The sequence below is a fragment of the Chrysemys picta genome, chromosome 10 (genome assembly GCF_011386835.1).
Source record: "Chrysemys picta bellii isolate R12L10 chromosome 10, ASM1138683v2, whole genome shotgun sequence".
NCBI classification, from domain to species: domain Eukaryota; kingdom Metazoa; phylum Chordata; order Testudines; family Emydidae; genus Chrysemys; species Chrysemys picta.
In genome coordinates, this window is record NC_088800.1 from 20,447,202 (window position 1) to 20,466,592 (window position 19,391).

Here is a 19,391-nt window from a genome sequence, read left to right on the forward strand (position 1 = left end):
TAAGTGCCTTACAAACAGTACAAATATTTATGCAGGAATCACTTTGTTGAAAGGAAGGGTGGTCTGTGGGTAAAGTCCTGGACAGGGACTCAGGATGCCTAAGTTCAGTTCCAGGCTCTGCCGTGGAGCTAATGTGTAGTCTTTAGCAAGTCATTTAATATCTCTGTGAAGCAGTTCCCCATCTGTAAAATGGGGATGATACTTCCTTTCCCCCACCTTTTGTCTGTTTAAACTGGAAGCTGTGTGAGGTAATGACTGATTCTTACTAAATGATTGAACAGTGCCCAGCACAATGGGGCCTACTCTCAATTGGAGCCTGTGGACGTGACTGCAATGCAAATAATTAAAAATAACACTTCAGCTCCCTCTGGTGTGAAAGGGGATGGCTGTTGAACAGTTTATAGCATCATTACACCACATTTCAAAATACTGAAGGGAGCATGTAACTAAGCACAAAGTACTTGACTCAAATTGGAATCATTTTTAGGACACCTCAAGGATCAGTAATTATCACAAGTGGTCAAGTCCTTGGGTCTACATCATGTCTGTTAAGTAGCATCTCTGGTAGCCCTAATACCATCTCTGGCATTTGTACAGTAGATCTGGCTCAGCTGCCTACTGACTCACCAACACTATACTTCCCACAGTATGTCTCTCTTCCATGGAGGTCTTCCATCCAAGTTCTGATCAACTCTGACCTTTATTAGCTTGTGAGACAACGGACCTAGTTGGAAAGCCAAAAATCTTTTAGCTATTGTGCTATTTACCAGCACAGGTGATGCAAGATTAGATTTAGAACATTAAATATTAGATTGTTTCACTGATTCATGCCATCATCTCCATTTCAATTTCACTAATGCTAAGCCAAGTAACTTTTTTTTTGGTGGTGGTGATGTTGGGTTATTCTTGGGGTAATTCTTTCTGCAGTGACCTTTATGTCTGCAAGTACCTCAGACATACTTACCTTTATAAAACTCACGTGCTTAACAGTGACACTGTTATTTATATTAATGTCAACAGTAATATAAACAGTGAAATGCTGTTTGAGTTAGGCTCAACCTAAATTAAAGAGTGGTGATTTTGCTTTTAAAAAGGTCAGAGTCTATATAAACAGTGGCAACACTCAATTTAAACAGTGGTGAACTTGAGTCAGAAGATACTTGAACCTGATCCATTTACAACTGCATTTTTCTCTGTTAATTAAGTGCATTATTCAGATCAAAATTCAATTTCCACATTTTTTTGTTTCTGAGACTTTTGGGACTCCTATGGAGTATTATCCTGGTGCAGAAGCCAAAAGTCTCTCAGCACTGCTCCCAGGGAGCTCAGACTCAAGGCTTTGACAACGCCCTTCAAGTAGCGCCGAACAAGAAGTCACACCTGTCCCATACACCCATGTGTGGAATGTGGCCCACACAAATGACATAACAGCTCACTGAGATGTTTGGAAGAATGCATTTTTGATGGACATGAGGAGGGTTTTAGAATGAATCAATCTCTATATACTCTTGGATGGTCTGTACTCTCCTAGCAGAATAAGCAGATCTAATTATAGGATGGTTTAAAGCACCTGATTCTTCAGGCTGATAATGGCAGGAAGGCAAATGAATAACATTTATTTTTTCTTGCCTTGTCACCTCCAATGAGATGTGCAACTGAGGTCCTCTCTATTTGTGCTCATTAAAGAGCCAATGGGAATTAGTAAAGGCGTTAGCCCAGCTATTGTGGCCAAACTTCCCTCAAATAATTTTTAATGCATAAAATAGATATCTTCACAGTGTGCCCTAACTTGTTGTGTGGTATAGCTGTTAACCATTTGCTATATTTCATTTCAAATATTTCATTGATGGAAGAAGTGATTCCTACCTACATGTGTATAAAATTGGTCTATCGGTTTGTATATCTCTGGATGAAAGGTGCCGTATAGTTCTTGCCATGTTCCACACAATCAGACGTACAGAGGCCAAGGACATTATCCCTTGTTTTTCTTTGCTGCACATAAGAGGGACTGTTAATAAGATGGGGTTAAGCTTCTTCAGCTACTTGATTTGAATTTGACCCCTGTTATAGTCATTTATTTTCTATACCTTTTTGATTCATCTGGGCCTTTGGTGCCATTGGATTCTCATCACATTGAGGGCTGCATGTTGATGTTACAGACATTTAGACAGGTGGTTGTTATTGGTTTCCAGAGCATCTTCCAGAATGCAGCCTGCCTTTATGGCTGCCAGAACTCTTTCTTCCTGTTTGCTGATAGTTACGTGTTCTTATTTTAGGCACTTATATGGCAGATGATGGAAAAAGTTGTCTGTCTTTCAATTCCTGTGTGCTTGAGCTCCCTAGATGAGTGCTAAATGGTACCAGCTGCAGATTGGAAACAGCCACTGAAAAAGAAAGGGATGACAAAGTACTATAGGCTGATTACCACCAGCAGTTGATGAACAATTGATGTTAGCATAGGTTGATATTGACATGCCATTGCAAATCACACAAGCCCTGTGCTGTGGAAGGAATAGAACCTTCAGCATTACAGACTCTGTTATCAGTGTCATTAGGTATGATCATGTATATGGAGGCATGTACTGTCATTTTTTTTATGCTGACAGTGAAGATCTTCCTGTAAATGGTTTGTCACTTGAAGGGTTTATATATGGGCAATAAATTTCTTAGAGGTTGCATCCATTGCATGATCCTTTTGTTTAAAAGTGATGATCAATGTATAAGACGATCATGGATGTGATCTGCCTTCTGCCGTCTGTGTTGTGCTATATACTTCAATTTATGTCTAGAAATCTATAGCACATGAAAACCTTTATTTCAGACAAATATTGTATGCTGGTAAAGAGTAGTACAGTAGCATTAGGTCAATGTTATTTAAAGATGGAAGAAGTGGGAAAGTTGATGTTCATTGACTGCCTTGTGCTGTAATGCTAACAGATCTTATTAGTTAAATTGGGTCTGTCTGGTCAATACTTGAGTGAGAGGCTTCCAAGAAAAACCTAGGCACGGTAGGAAGTGGTGTTGGTGATTCAGTAAGTGGTACACTTCTCTTTGCTTGGGAGTTGAACTACTGCCCAAGCATGGTGTTAATAGCATACTGTAGTTCTGGAATTACCATGAGACATAAAATGTGGCTCCGGATCACTTGTGGTCATTAAAGATCCAATGGCAGTTTTCTTAAAATTAGACTGCTCACTCTAGTGCACTAGCTAAATTTGTATGTGGGATGTTGCATTTTGCCTACATTCAATAAGTTCCCTTGACAGTTTTAAATCAAGTTTCAGGGTTGCACACATCATTATTAAACAGTGAAGTGTATTCTCTGGTGCTTCTGGAATTTAGAAAATATGGTATTTCCTTAGTTTCAAATTATTTCAGGGCTCAGACTGTTTTTCTTATGTATTTATATGATGTCTAACAAAATAAGGCTCTGCTCCCATTTTAGGGCCACCTATTGGTACCATATTATAAACATTGCTGGCGTAACTCCATTGTAGTAAAATAATTTGACCTTAACAATAATGATAAATAGTTTAATGCTGCAATCTTGATAATTAAGCTGATCAGATCTCTCTTTTTATTGCAGATATTGATGAATGCAGCACCATTCCTGGAATCTGTGATGGAGGAGAGTGTTCTAACACTGTTAGCAGTTACTTTTGCAAATGTCCACCTGGTTTTTATACAGCTCCTGATGGCACAAGATGTATAGGTGAGTATAAAACTATAAGTGTTGGAGTAGTAGATGCTATTGACATGCATATATCCATAAAAGTAGATAATATCATACAAAAATGTATTTAATAACCATAGGAGCTCTCTTGAAATCCCTCTTGAGAGCAAGTGCCCACAGCTATCATCAAAGGTTAATTTTCTGTTTTTCTTTTTTTGCTGTTGTAGCTAATGATACTCTTGCAATTTAACACAAAGTCCATGTGGCTACTCCCCTTCTGAAATATTTGATATTTTTAACTAAAAAGATGGGTAATGACATACAGTATTTACTGTAGTCTGTCCCTTTTCCTCTCTCCTTTTTTTTTTTGTGATCTTTCCCCTCCCCTTTTTCTTATTCAGGGTTTCTCTATAAAGCTGTTTAAAAAAGTATGTTGCATTAAAATGAGCTGAACTTGTTTTATAGGGTTCCCCTTATTTTCCTATTCTCCTACATTAATCTTTGTTGCAGCATGTGTTTTGCTGCATAGTTATTTAAAAAAACACCCCCAAGAAATAAAATCATAGACATAGAAATTTGAAACATTGACAGTCACAGGCTTTATAGGTTTTATTCAAAATGTTTTTCATTAAAGAAAATAATGTGTAATGACTTTAATCGGCCTGGCTGGTGGCTGCTATCTTTGAAGTGCATGCAGTAGTGTTATTTTTATGACATTGATAGTGTGGAGGTGCTGTTGTGTCTTACTTTGAATGTGATGGAATGGATATGACCCTCCAAAGCAGTCTTTGTGTCATGTTGCATCACATAATGCCCCAAAGCAGTATCCCTGAAGTTGCTACTGTACTTCCAGACAAGGTATCGGGGGTTGCCATACTCACTGACTGACACTTTGGTATCATAGTCTCCAAAGTACAGTGCACTGAAGTAACACTATTTCTGGGAAGGATATAGTCTGCCTGCTCCCTGGTACTTGGTGACTGATGATATCCCTAGTCTAGAATAAGATCCATAGGTTTCCAACTGGGTCAGGTATTTTAGGATGCACCATTATTTCTTGTCTTTCCTTTAAACTTATTGCAAGTGTGTTGTTCTCTATTCAGTCCTGAAACCCAGAGCCTTCATAGTCATTTTCAAATTAAATGAAAATTAAATTTCCATGGTTTTGGCTGGTTTATTTAAAATGCTAAAAGGCTCTGAAAACCGGGCGGAATAAGGCAGTCTCCCCATATTAGCACTTTTCAGAAGAGATCAGTTGGTAAGGGACAGAGCAGAAAAACAACTCTTGAAAGGAAAATATGGGGGGAGAGTAATTTTCCCAACAAAAAGTGCTTTTCCCAAGAAATCTGGAAAGACATTAGTTTAGGACAGGATTCATTGTGAAGGTTGTCATTATACTTTTGTATATGTTCAGAAATGCATTTCCTTTAACAGTATCTCTTCCACTATCTGACACAGTATTTGTTTGTGTAGTTAGATGGTATTTTGAGGGTACAGAATGCACCTGGTCATTGCTTTTCTTGCTTTGGATGAGTAGCTCCTTAAGGACTGTGCTGCTCACTAGATATTGTATATATTAGATGTTTGTTTACACAAAGCAATGCAGACTGCTATAGAGATGATATAAGATGTGCATTTTCCCTTCAGTATAATACTAGTTAATAATATTTTGAATTTAACTCACTAGTGTAGTGCAGATTCTGCTTTTCTATAGATACTGTGCAGTCAAGATTGTCTGATGCCATCACTCACATTAGATTCCTTCAGATTTTCAACCATACTGTCTGCTCCCTCCCTCCCTCTATTTCCAGGCTGAAGTAGTTTAGTTTAACAATTGGATATTGAAGTGATGACAAGAAGCAATGTAAATGATATACCAGGCCATGAGCCATCATTAACATTCGGCGTCACGTCCAAGGAAAAATGTGCTAAATGTGAAGCACTATTAATTTTCTGCACATAGTTTAGATTTATGTCTTAATTTGCAAGTTGTGCATTTGCAGTATTAACAAGGATATAGCCAAAATCTGCATTAGAGCCAGGCAGAACATCTAGTCTTTATTTAGTTATAATATGTCTGTCCTCAAGTAAAAAGCGTTAGATAAATGTTAGCTAACGGGGACGGGGAGGGGGCTTCTGAGTCTACAAATAAAGGGCCCTGGATTAAGGAGCAGGGATTAGAACCACTTCTATCCTCACCCTGTCATCCTTTCAACACTTCCCCCAGCCTCATAATTCTGCAGTCAGAATGAAACCTAACAAAGAAATTAACGTAGCAGGAGAACATTACATAGATGTTTCATTTGTGTTGGCCCAGTCTGAGATTCATTTTAACATGGTACATCATGGGACAATTTTTGGGTTGTGGATGAAAAAAAAATTGAGAACCCATAGGCTAGATGATCTAATAAGTCTTTTCTATATGAAATTTTCATGGTTCTGTGATTTGAATTGAATTAGTTCTAAAATTTGAAGCAATGGCTGACTGTCTCCATCGGCTGTAGTACCGCTAATATCTTTGTTTAGGATTCCAGCTAATGAAAGGCAAAACCATTACAGACTCTCTCATCAGATCATTGAATATCATCAGTTCCCTCAAAATAATAAGGAATTTCCTTGGGTTTTTATACAAACTGTAGTATCTCATCTGCTAAGCTCTGAATAACTGAGATGCTGGACAGCAGAATCTGCCACATCCTGGATAATTGAAACACTTTCTTTAAGGAATGTTGCATGCTGATATAAGATTACATCCATGTTTTTCTTCTGTATTTTGACAGTGAATATTCTTCTGATTTAAAAACAGTCTGGTTTATCGTGCAACATCAACTCTTGCTACAGCTTGTTTTAAGTTGAATTAACGCTGACATGATGTGACACTGAAAGAATTACTCAAATCTGCAGATTGTATCATAGACTTTGAAAAGGTGTTTGGGTGTTTCTCTCCCCCCTCCCCCCAAGATAGGAGATACTTGTAAAATGTCGCTAGAGCTGAGAAGGTGAAATCTGGGTACAAGCTGTTCTTTGTAGAACACATGCTAGCCCATTTTAGATATGAAGCTAACACGTCTCCATGAACAATTTGATGGCACCTGTTGCAATTGTATTGTAATTTCTTGCTCTGCCATCTATATGTAATTTCATTCACTTCATCTTCCAAATCCAGGACTAATGAAAAATAAATGAATGTGTGGCCATGGGAGCTGTAGTTTGTTTGTTAACGTACATCTACAGCCTTTAAATTAAAGCTGAAACAATAATGATTTGATGCTGGTTGTAATAATGTTGACAATTATAGCATCATAGGGCTTTTCTGTGAAGGCCCTGAAACATTAAATATTGAATAAACTTTTTCTTCTTTCTCCTTTTTCTCCTCTCCCACACTGTTGTTACACATTTATTATTTTGTTACAATGTAGGACTCCTAGCTGAAGAATTTTTTTTCACATCACATTTTCTTTGGTTTTACTTCCTGTAGGGTTTGCACCTCTGAACTGCACTTTAGCTTTCAGGTTTCCATGAGTCTAAGAACTCACAGCAAAGTCTTATTAAAAATCATGGCACTCCACCTGGTTTTGAAAGTGCAATCATAAATCTGCCAGTGGTGTGATGGCTCACAAGTGGGTCCAAGCTGACACAAAAGGTTTGGGAACCTCTCTGTATTGCCATCCTCGTTCACAAATCATGAGCCAGGCCCCAAATATCACGAGGTTGGCTTAAAATCATGAGATTTTGAGAATAATCCCTTGGGTGGTTCTTTTTATTTGCTTGTTGGATTTTGAGTCCTTCTGGTTCACATTTTCAAGCTTTACTCTGCAACCATTAGGGCTAGATAATTAGGGTTTTTTAAAATGAAAGCTGAGATTTTTCACATCATCACCTGACTTCAGGGGCTTTAAAGAAAACTCCAAACTTATTGAGACTTACAATAAAAATCCTGAGAGTTGGCCACACTTGAGAAAGTTGTGCTGGGTTTTGAGTTTTTAAAACCCCAAACCTACCAAATCTCACCCAATTTCTTGTTTTGCTCTCAACCTTTTAAAATTAATATTATAGATACTGAATCAATCCTACTCAACCAAGCAAGCCAATACATTTGCTGTCAAGGCGGCATTAGGAGCAATAGGCATTGGATTTGTAAATGAAAGATGCATTTTTTATCGGGCTGATATGTGCATTTTTTCCCCCTTGTTAGATGTACGTCCTGGATACTGTTTCTCTTCTCTGACCAATGGCCGTTGCGGCAATCAGCTCCCCCAGGTTTTAACTAAAATGCAATGCTGCTGTGACACTGGACGATGCTGGTCTGCTGGGGCAGTGAGTGCCCCTGAAATGTGCCCAATCCGAGCTACTGGTATGGATCATTTTGCATTCTTACAGTAATGGTTTAGCACTTTCCTATTCAGTTATCCTGTTTTGTGAGTAATGTTTGCAGTGTAGACTTAGCTGAAATCTTATGAAAAGGATTATGGCTAGTGATGAGCAATCTCTAAAGGACTGGATGTTCAGTCTTAACCTAACCTTTTAGGCGTCCTTCTCGAAAACCCTGCCAATAGGCACAGGCTACTCCCGCCGTAATCCTGTAGTAGGCTGTAGTTCCTTCCCACCTCTCCTCTCACCATGACCTTCCAATAGTCTTTATCTCCCTTTGTCCTGTCTCTCAATCTTCTGATTGGCCCCTTTTCTCTGAAGGCCTGCAGCCACTGAGGGTCCTTTCATTTAAACCATGTGATTCCTCACCGCTGGTCCTGATTGTCACTGAATTCATGCGCTCTGCAGTTATTTGCCCTACATTGCATTGAGTGTCCCAGAGAACATGACATATGGAGTCAGAGCTGGCTAGGGCCCAGCAGAGTAGTGAAAGCGAGTGGAAAGGGCCAGAGGATGGGTCTGTTGAAGGGTGTTTAGGAGAGAAGGTAGACTGAAGGTCTACTGGAAAGTCACAGGAAAGAAGAGTGCAAGAGACTTGAGGAAGATTAAAGGGAGGGAGCTCACCCTAGATCAGGAGCTAGGGAGAGGGAGGAGGCTAAAGTGGTCTCTTTCTGCAAAGCAATGTAAATATGAAAAAATGCAGGTTTGGTTCACAGGATGGGGGAATGTTCACAATCCCTATTTTTTAACCGGTTGAAAGAGGCAGCATGATCTAGTGGCGAGAGCAGGGTTCTAAGGTCAGAACCTGGGTTCTCTTCCTGGCTCTGTCACTGTCTTATTGAGTGACTTGAATGATAATACTTCAAATTCATATAGTACTTTACACGTTCAAAGCAGTGTACGGACAACTATTAGAATACTAGACTAGTACTAAGCAAGTATTGTCCCCTGGCTAACGTAGGTTAAAATAGGATGGGGAGCTGTAGGAGAGTGCTTTTTCCCAAGACGGGGGAGGAGTGGGAGCTCCCCTCTGCTTTAAACACCCTCCCAGCTTTCCCTTACACAACTCCTGATTATTTCCATTTAACAGCTGAAGAAACGGAAGCAGAAAAGTGATTTGCCTAAGACCACATAGTAAGTCAATGGCAAAGCAGAATTGAGAACTTACGACTTCCTGACTCCCAAACCTGTGCTAAGTCCGAGAGCTCATGCTGTCTTGGGCAAGTTTTTTAACTTCTCTGTGCTTCTCTTACCAGAAAAGGCCTTAAAGACAGAGTAACTGCATGTGGAGTACAGTGTAGCTAAATGCCACAGTGAAAAATAGGCAGCATCCACACTGCGGTGTGTAGCTGCACATGGCAGTGAAAGGCTCTGATGGGGGAGGCAGCAGAGAAATTCTCCAGGAGCCTTTTCTCGTTACCTGTGCCATGCCAGAGCCTTTCCCCACTGTCAGTCTTTCACTGTGGTGGGGAAAGGCTCTGGCATGGGGGAGGCTTTGGGACACTAAACCCAGCAATATGGATGTGGGAAGCATGTAGCATGTCGTGTGTAGAGAGCCATGCAGGGTACATACCCTAAGATCCTAGCATGTCTCTACTCTACTCGCCTAAGCGGTGTCTCACCTTCTTCACGGCTATTTATACACGTCAGGGCTCGTGAAGTGTCTGTACTGTACATGAAGCCATAATGTAGACCTAACCTAAAATGGAATTAGTAATTTATACTTTCCTTTCTAAACTGTTTTCAAATCCTCCGGTGAGAGAGGCTAGATACACACACGCACACGGGCACACACAGCACGATCACCAATAGTATTACAGGCTCGCTGGTTTCTAAACTGGTTTCTCACTGGTGTCCTAAGAATGAGCCCAAATCTAGGAATTTTAGGGCTGTCAGTGAATGACATTGGTGAGGCCAAGTCTCTCCAACTTGGATATGGAAATTTAATGTAATACAAAGTAGAGCACTGGGTGCATAACCAGGCAGTTACTTTTTCAATGTGGGCAGCAGACCCTCTTGCAGCTGTTACTATAAAATAGGCTGTTTATTGCTGGCAATTATACATGGAGATTAGAGTTCCAATAAAAAAGGCTTGCACTGTATTCTGTTGCATACCACAGCAATAATTGTTTATACCAAAGGGCATGATTCACCATTAAAATTATAAATACTTTTAAATTGGTATCTAAAGTGTTCAGCCTACTACGTCCACATCTCACCAAAACACTTCCTAGTATTGTCTCTTGGCTCTATTGGCTAGATTGCTAATAGGGGTGCTGTGATTTGTTCTAGTGGAGAGGGGCTGCTCCAGGAATGTGTTACACTCAGCTACTTTGCTGATAAACCACCAGACTTTAAAATACAGTATTTCCTCTCTCAGAAGCTGGTGTAATTACTTACATACAGCTTTTCTATCATTGGTAGTCTCACATAACTAGATTCCTGCTAACTGTGATACATTTTAAAAATACTGTGAGCCAATACTAACACTCTCTCTAGTCATGCCTGCTTGTCCAAGAGTAGCAAAACAAATGCAGTGGATCATGACAGGGAAAAGAGAATCTTAGGTGACTATCATATTTAACAAATCTACTCTAACATATTGAACATCATATAAGCTGTTAGACAATTGGATTGAAAACTAAAGCATTCAGTCTAACTTTCCTGGCAGTGTCCTTAGGAACAGGTTATAATTCATTAAGTGTTTTGTACATACATATGACTTTATTTTTTTAGGAATTAGTTTATCTCTTAGAATCATTTTCACGGAACCCCTTCATTATTGCCCCCAAAGCCTTCAGATTTGCACACACTAATGACTGTTTGTATATACATGTTTTGTGGACTTTATTGAAAGGTCAGTTGAAGATGTGGCCTTGTGATCATCAGTTGTACCAGCAGGGCCGGTGCAACCACTAGGCGAACTAGACGGTCGCCTAGGGCGCCAAGTGATTGGGGGCGCCAAAAAGCAGTGCCTTGGCTCAGCAGGGAGGAGCCGCCTTCCGGAGGCACCGGAGAGCCAGAGCGTCGGCTTGCGGGGGCGGCGAGCCCCAGCCATGGAGGAGCCAGCGCGACACAGGTGGGGGCAGCAGCCTTGCAAAGGCGGCGGCGCCGCTAGCGGGGAGTAGCCATGCCCCCCGCCCCTCATGCCCAGGCTGCGGCCCGGTGCCCCCCCCCGGGGGGCTCCTGCTGGCTGCGGCAGATGCATGCAGGCGGCGGTCTCCGTGCGCCCCCTAGCTCTTCCCTTGCCGTGCTCAGGCTCTGCAGCTCCCGCTGGGGCACAGGGCCTTGAGCGGCAGTGGTGGCTCACACTCCCGGAAGCCGCAGAGCCCGAGCGCAGTGAGGGGGGAGCCAGGGGGCGCACAGGGGCTGCTGTCCGCATGCATCTGCTGCAGGAGCCCCCAGGGGGGGTTGCCGGGCCACAGCCCGGGCAGGCGTGCCCCCCGGCTCTCCCCTCACCATGCTCGGGTTCTGCGGCTCCCCGGCATAGGAGAAGGACGGCTGTAGGCAGGAAGCAGCAGCAGCAGCGTGGCCTCTCCTGCACTATGGCGGGCTACACATCCTGCCTGCCCCTGCTACTGTGGAGGCTGCCACCACCCTGGGCTTGGGCCGCCCGGCTCCCCCCTAGCGGCACCTGTTTCCTGCTGCTCTCAGCCAGCAGGTGCGGGGCCCCAGCTGAGCCCAACCCCTTGCATCTCCTCCGCGGTGGCACCCCCCGCCCGCGTCCTCCCGGGTGGCTGTGGTGGCAGCGGCCGGGGAGCTTGAGAGGAGGAGCGGCCCCCGGGCAAGCAGGGGAGACTCCGAGGTGAAGAGGCTGCTGGCACGGCCCAAGCACTGGAGACTGACAGGTACCTGCCCCTTCCCCATCCCGGCACTGCCTGCCCCCCAGCCCAGTGAGTGTTACCTGCCCCACCAGCCTCAGCACCCTGCCCCATACTGTCAGCCTCCCCGAGCTCACTGTGACACCAGCACCCCTTGGTAAAGGGCCCCCTGATCTTCACAAACAGCTGTCACCGCAGGCCTGACAAACTCACTGCACCCCACACGTGTCTTACAGGGCACTTACCCACAAAGAGGAACGTGGAAGGGATCTACACAAGGCTGGTAACTTGTCAAGAGTGAGAATCTTTGTGAGATGTGTGCATGGGTAATATTGAAGGAATAACGTATTTACCTTAAAAGTCTGCTTTATAGACTTGGAGTAGAAATTAGTCACCAGGGGATAATGACCCTTTGGGGCAAGGGAGATTTGTCACCCTGCCTAACCTGGCTGGTGATGCAATGCAAGACTGAATTATTTAGCTTTGCACAATAGTAAGACTTTGAATGGGACACCATCAGAGGCAATGGCAAACAAATGAAATGCCTTAAAGGTAAAAAAGAAACATTACAAAGCCCTTACCCGTTCTGACAGGCTGTTTATAATGCTAAGTTTACTACTTTTTGGAGGTTGGGGTGTGGGAGGGGCAAGGTGGAAGTTTCGCCTAGGGCGCAAAATATCCTTGCACCGGCCTTGTGTACCAGCATATTATATCTTGAAAATATTTGTAAAATCACTTTACATATTATAGGTTTTGTTAATGTAAGTTATGTAGCCTTCAAGTTCACTCTTCTTATTCTGGGCTAATAAAGGGATTTACAACTTGAGATGCTAATGAGAGACAAAAATACAAACCTGGAGCCTTAACATTTCACTTGACATACAGGAAAGAAGGTTCTTTTCTTTTCTTTTCTTTTCTTTTCTTTTCTTTTTTCTCAGAAACTCAGTGTTTTTCTGTGGAAGTCAGTCTGCAGGACAGGCCAAAATTTTAAGGACTTCAGGATGGTAGTTAATTTGGGACCCGATCCAAAAGTTCTTATGCCCATTGAGTTCGTCAGAGGTTTTGCCTGAAAGGGACTAAATAAATAGAATAGGATTGGTTCCTTGATGCCCCCTCGTGGCAGTGTTCTGATGAACTGTGTACTAAATTCTACTTGGCACTGGAAGGACGATTCACAGAATGAGGTCCTCTGTTACGAAATAAGTTTACTTGGTCTCCAGGAGGGTATTTCATGTTTACTGTCACCAGACTGAAGTGCTGTGTATTCATGTTTCAGAGGAGTATCGCAAGTTATGCGTAGTAGCTGAGCCAGCGCCTCCGAGACCTCCTCTTCCTCCAGGCCCTCTTCCAGGCCCTCATAATGGATATCCTCCTGAAAGACATCCTCCTGAAAGATATCCTCCGATTCCTGAGATACCACCTCGGCCTCGACCAACACTTGCTGGTAAGAATTAAATATTAGCCCTTTCCCTGCAGGATACTGGGTCTTTATCATATTAAAAATTTGAATTTCTGAGGAGAAGTGTACTCACTCCTATTGCTGCTGTCTTGTGCTTGCTTTGGGTGGTTGCATGTGCATTGACTGGGTTTCAGAGTAACCATGTCCTGTTTTCCCTGTAACCAGGCCCCTTGTGGTAACTTGCATTCTCTGTAACACTATCCCCTCTTAATTAGATACCATCTTTACTTCTACGTTATATATACTGTGGCCTATGTGCTGTGCTGGTTGTCATTTTTAAGGCTCGGTCTTGAACCCAACTGCATGCCTGCACAGGGGAGTAAGGAGTATAATGAGCTCCCTCACTCTGCTGTGCAGGCTACTCATTTTACAAGTCCTTGCTGTCACAGTTCAGGGCACCAGCACCTGTATTCCCCCTCTATGGCCTGGCACCGACTTTAGGATCCTGGCTCCTCAGCCATCACCTCTCTTGGGCAGAGACCTGCATCTCTCTCCCTCCTGACCAGGGTTTTTTCCAGGCTACACAGTTCCCTGTCTACACTATGATATCCCCAGCAAGCCAGACTGCCTAGCAAGCCAGCATTTGCTTTTTGCTTTCTCTCTAGAAGTTATGAACAGTGTCATTGCCCAGCTATAAGTTAGCACCCAGCTTTTTATAAGCAAGTATATTTATTCTTAAGACTGAAAGCATTACAGAGAAAACATTAAAAACAGTAAAAGAACCCACACACATGCTATAAAGCTTACTACAGGTCACCCCGACTCCAACCTCAGGTTCTGGTAGGTGTCGGTCCCTCAAAACACACAACTGGGATTTCCCTGTGGTTACAAGTTCATAACCATCTCACATTCAGAACCAGAACAGCCACGAATAGTTCAGTCCTTCCTTTATACAGCTTGGGACTTTGATCTTGGCCTCATCCAGCAGGTGATCAGCAGACAGTGGACCACTCCCCAGGTTGGGATTTTGCATAACTGGAGGTAGGGAATTAGCATTCACCTTCCTCTAGATATTCACCAGGAAAACCACTTATCATGTTTTCAAGTATCAGAGAGGTAGCCGTGTGAGTCTGGATCTGTAAAAAGCAACAGAGAGTCCTGTGGCACCTTTAAGACTAACAGAAGTATTGGAGCATAAGCTTACATGGGTGAATACCCACTTGCATCCGACAAAGTGGGCATTCACCAACGTAAGCTAATGTTCCAATACATCTGTTAGTCTTAAAGGTGCCACAGGACTCTCTGTTGCTTTTAACATGTTTTGTTCCAAACATCCATTCTTGTCAGGCACATTGTTCAATAAAGTTCATTGAATCTCTAGGTCTCACATCTGTCACATCCTCTCCCCCCCCCCTTGAGAGGTTTCATAAAATCTCAGCCTGTGGCAGTACATTGATACAATGAACCCCAAAGATACTTAAATTGAATGCAGTAAGGTCTCCCAAGGATAGGGCAGGAAATTGCTGTCCCTCACACTTGCATGGGGGAGAGCAGCTGCTGCTGCCAGGCTGCTACTTCCGCCGTTCCTTAGGTGAGGGGATTGGGCAGACAGGTGTGGGGAGAAGGTGGAACCAAAGCTCCAATTCACCATGCCTCACATACTCATCCAGTGCACTGGCCTGTGCAAGTGAGCCAGTGTGGAGAGAGAAGTAAACTGTGCCAAGGAAAAGGCTAGGGGAAGGTTTTAGGTGTGTCTGGTGCAAGGAGGAAGCAGGAAAAGAACTCGGACTTTCAGAGTGTCAATTCATTCCCTATCCTGTCCCTTACTCAGGCTGGTTTGCAAAATGCCAATGCAGCCCACAGTAAGCACTTGCCAACTGATACCACATAGTTACCACAGTAATCTTCTGAGTTTCTGTCCAGTTCCTAGCTATAAAAATGGAGATATTTGAGGTACTGTGCTACTGTGTCACAGCTGTTGGCTAATGCTGACTTTTTATAATCCCTATATAATACCACATACCTACTTTACTCCTTATGCATCTGTGTATGTATGGGTGGGTTTAGCCCTAAATGTTGTGTCCTGCAAGATGGGAAAGCAGAATTATAGATGTCACCATCAGAAAGTCAACATTTACCAGCCATTCTCAAACAATGCTGTCTGGGACATAGCGCTGCTTTCCCACACTTAGGGCTGGTCCCCACTTAGTCCGGACTTCGGACTAAGGTACGCAAATTCAGCTACGTTAATAACGTAGCTGAATTCGAAGTACCTTAGTCCGGACTTACCGCGGTCCAGACGCGGCCGGAAGTCTCCCCCCATCGACGCCGCGTACTCCTCTCGGCGAGCTGGAGTACCGGCGCCGACTGTGAGCACTTCCGGGATCGATCCGGGATCGATTTATCGCGTCTTAACCAGACGCGATAAATCGATCCCAGAACATCGATGGCGTGCCGCCGGACCAGCCGGTAAGTGAAGACTAGTCCTTAGTGTTATCCAAGTTCTTCTCTAATCTATGTTGTGATGGAAGGTAAATGTTAACTTTTAATGGAGAACACTGTATGAGTTGTGTATTACAGAAAATCATTATTATAACCTATTAATCTACTTTTGTAACTCTTTCATTTCAGTGGTCTTGCCAGTTAATTTCACTGACTATTGCCAGCTATTCAGACATCTCTGTCTTAATGGGCGCTGTATTCCAACTCCTGGGAGCTACCGCTGCGAGTGCAACAAAGGATTCCAGCTGGATGTCAGAGGGGAGTGCATTGGTATGGGATTTTCCTTATGCTCTGTAAATCAGACAGTGATAATTGTATTAAACTGTTTTCCTGTCCCATACGATATAAAGACCTTCATTCATTTCTTATTAAAACAAAACAACAAACAAACAAAAAAGCAAAGGCAGGCTCCATGTTTATAATGGCTGTAACACTTAATTTGATTTCAAATGTAAACGCATATTTATAATAGTTTTACCTCTAGCGTATTGCATGTAAAAACAAATAAACCTTGTGATAAATTAAGTTCTAATTATTTTAAGTATGCAAAATTAAGCACATTTTTTTTTAGAAATATAATGTGGTTGATTGTGCTTAAAACGTAATCAGTTTAAAGAGTTGCCTGGAGCTTAAATGTGCAATTTACAATCACAGATTAAAGTAACATTTATAAAAATAGGGTCAGATCTTGTAGTCCTTACTAAAGCAAAATGCCTAGTGACTTCAATTACTATTGATTTTTTTATTTTACCCAAATAAGCAATGAATAAGGGAGGCTTTAGCTCACTGTAAAGTGAAGGTTATTGTAAATAACAGAAAGTATAGATTTAATATATCTGCTACTAATAACCACATATATAACAGTGTGTTTACACGAGTCCTTTTGCATTTGTCTATGACTAGCAACCTGATTTAGAACCTGCAATTCTAGAGGTTAGTCCAAATACTTTTAAAATGTAAATGCAGAAATTTACATTGAGGCTTGCTCAGTTTATTTGAAGCTATAACATTTATCTGGGAAATATTGTTTGATAGTATCCAGTACCTGCCTAGAACTTTTTGAATATGAAATGCTACGTAACATAGAATTACATTGATGAGAAAAAATATTCCTAATGTTTGAGTATTGCATAATAGAGTTTATAAAAAAAAAATGTTTTGCTCATGTAAAATAAACTAATAAAATAGCCCTCAGGCCTGAATACCTGCCAAGCAATGTCTTACTAAAAATATACTGTCTGTATTTTACAGATGTTGATGAATGTGAGAAGAATCCTTGTATTAGTGGAGACTGTATAAATAACCAAGGATCCTACATATGCCAGTGTCGTGCTGGATTTCAGAGCACACTAACTAGGACAGAGTGTCGAGGTGAAGTACAGTATTATATACCCAGATGTACTCCTGTATGCACACTAAGGAGGGAAAATATTTGTTGTTCTTAAGCAAAATTAAACATATGCATTTAATAAGAACTTTTAAAAATAAATTAAATGCTTGAGTAAAAAATATTCTTTCAAAAAGGCTGACCCAAACTTACCTGATGGTTGAGTTGGTAGCGCAAAGTACTAACTCTCAGAGGAGGCCAGGACTATGAAAAGACATTTGGGCTTGGGAGGAATCTATCTGGCAGCACTACCTCTGAGATGCAAGATTCTTTTTTCACCGTTCTCAGACATTCCTGGTCAGTGATGGGATGTGAATTTGGCTTTAAAGGTGGATCTGTTCCCTTGCTAGTTAACTGATAATGAGACACTTCTACTGAGAGAGCATTTGACTACTCTTTGAGGGCACGATTGGGATGTATTAGAGGAAGAGAGCCTTGCAGATAAAATAGGGTGAGTTTTAATGCTCAAGACCCAGATTTGCCTTCATCATATTTCCCTCTCTGTACAGAGAAGAGGATTCCCTAGCCATACACCCACTCTGAAGTAGAGTGCGGCAATGGAGATGACCGAAACCAAAAAGAAAAATGGGAAGGTCTCAAATTCTCCTCAGCCTTCAACGAGTAGCTTTTAATGCCTACTGAAAAGTTCTCATGAAGTGGAAGCCTTTTTTTCTTTATATTAATCTAAAATTATTACCTGGGGTAAGAATCTGCCTCATCAACTTCATTTTCACAAGAGTCCTGTGAACTGATTCTTCAACAAACCAATAGAGTACATTTAGTGACCATGTTGAATGACGTTACAAGGAGACACAAGTGAATTCACGTAAAGTGCAGTTCTGCTCCAAAAGGTGACTGGATGGGATCCTTGCCACCCCTCCAGCCCTTTTGCTACTACAGTAGGATTAGACTTCCAAGAGGTGGAATCCCTACGAACAGACTCAATAATTAAACCCAGAAGGGGATTGTGAGCAGTCATTACAGAACCATTACAGAAGGCTGCAGTGACTGTTTTTAGGGTGAACTATTGTATTCCTTTCTGGGAGGCCAGGGTTGGGTGTCCATTCTCCTGTCTCTTAACCCCATACATGGCTAAGCAAAGACCGGTTGCTGACGAAAATTGGGGAGGTAGGCTATGTCTAAACTAAAAACGCTACAATGGCACAGCTACAAATGTGCCACTGTAGTGCTTCAATGTAGACACTTAACAGTGCGACAGGATGGATTCTCCCACCACTGTAGGTTGTCCACCTCCCCAAGAGGCAGTAGCTAGGCCAATGGAAGAATTTTTCCTACAGCTTCTGTCACCCTAGGACTATCTACACCGGGGGGTTAGCTCAGCTTAACTGTGTCTCTCAGGGGTGTGGATTTTTCATGCCCCTGAAAAGATGTAGCTGTGCAGTGTAACTTTTCAGTGTAGACCAGCTCTTAGTGTACTCTACATTCTGCAATAGGAAAGACCAAATGAAGAAGTGAAGATAATTACCAAAAGCAGTGGTGCCTAAGCCAGCAATTTATTATATATGGCATGGGTGAACCTTAGCACCTAATGAGGTCAGAATTGGATACTCTTAACACGATTACACATAGGAGCCTCAAGAAGAAGTAAGTCAGGGCTCTTATGCTTGGTTAAAGATATATTATCGGACACTCAAAAGAAAGCAAAATTCAGAAATCCCAGTGGGATTAGGGGATCAGAGACGGAAGCAAAGAATTAAAAAACAAAGCCCAGAGAAAACATCTGCAAGCAGTCCTAGCAGTGAGGCTCGTGCCCACGTGCCTCGTTGCCAGAAAGCTTGAAAAGAAAGCCATCAGCACTGGTGTGGGATTTCCCTTTCTGACTCAAAAGGACAGCAGCAGTACAAATGGCTGTCTGCAGAACAGTCGGGCATGCAGAAAAAGTGCCAATGATGTGCACTTATAGGAATATCTGACCTAAGTGTCTGCCAAACAGCCATGCCAATAGTGTGAGACAATCACATTATGTCGCTCAGTCAATCGGTTAGTGAAGCAATGGTGAAGTTGGACTTCAGGGGATGAATTTAGTCATGAGTCATGTTTGTTAAACTGTTTTAATTTGATTGGCTGTGAATCATTAAACACATAAATGTCTAAAACCTGGTGGCCATTGCAGTTAATGTGTGGTCACTTAACAGGCCCTTTGCAATTCATCACAGCTCTGCTTGTCTAGCTGCAGTTTTAAAATATGCTAAAACAGGCAGAGCCACATCTATACGA

The 19,391-nt window shown here is 42.3% G+C and overlaps 1 protein-coding gene across 7 annotated transcripts in view; it reads left to right on the forward strand.

The window, feature by feature from the left end:
• Positions 1 to 19,391, forward strand: part of FBN1 (fibrillin 1) — a 215,640-nt gene that overhangs the window by 85,735 nt on the left and 110,514 nt on the right. For all 7 annotated transcript variants that reach the window (XR_010590988.1, XR_010590987.1, XR_010590990.1 and 4 more), the window contains exons 9-13: positions 3,587 to 3,712; positions 7,869 to 8,027; positions 13,142 to 13,309; positions 15,896 to 16,036; positions 17,018 to 17,137. Coding sequence is in view for 2 of the 7 variants with exons in the window: in XM_005304018.5 (XP_005304075.2) it covers positions 3,587 to 3,712; positions 7,869 to 8,027; positions 13,142 to 13,309; positions 15,896 to 16,036; positions 17,018 to 17,137 (714 nt within the window). In the remaining 5 variants the exon portion in view is untranslated. The remainder of the gene's footprint in view (positions 1 to 3,586; positions 3,713 to 7,868; positions 8,028 to 13,141; positions 13,310 to 15,895; positions 16,037 to 17,017; positions 17,138 to 19,391) is intronic.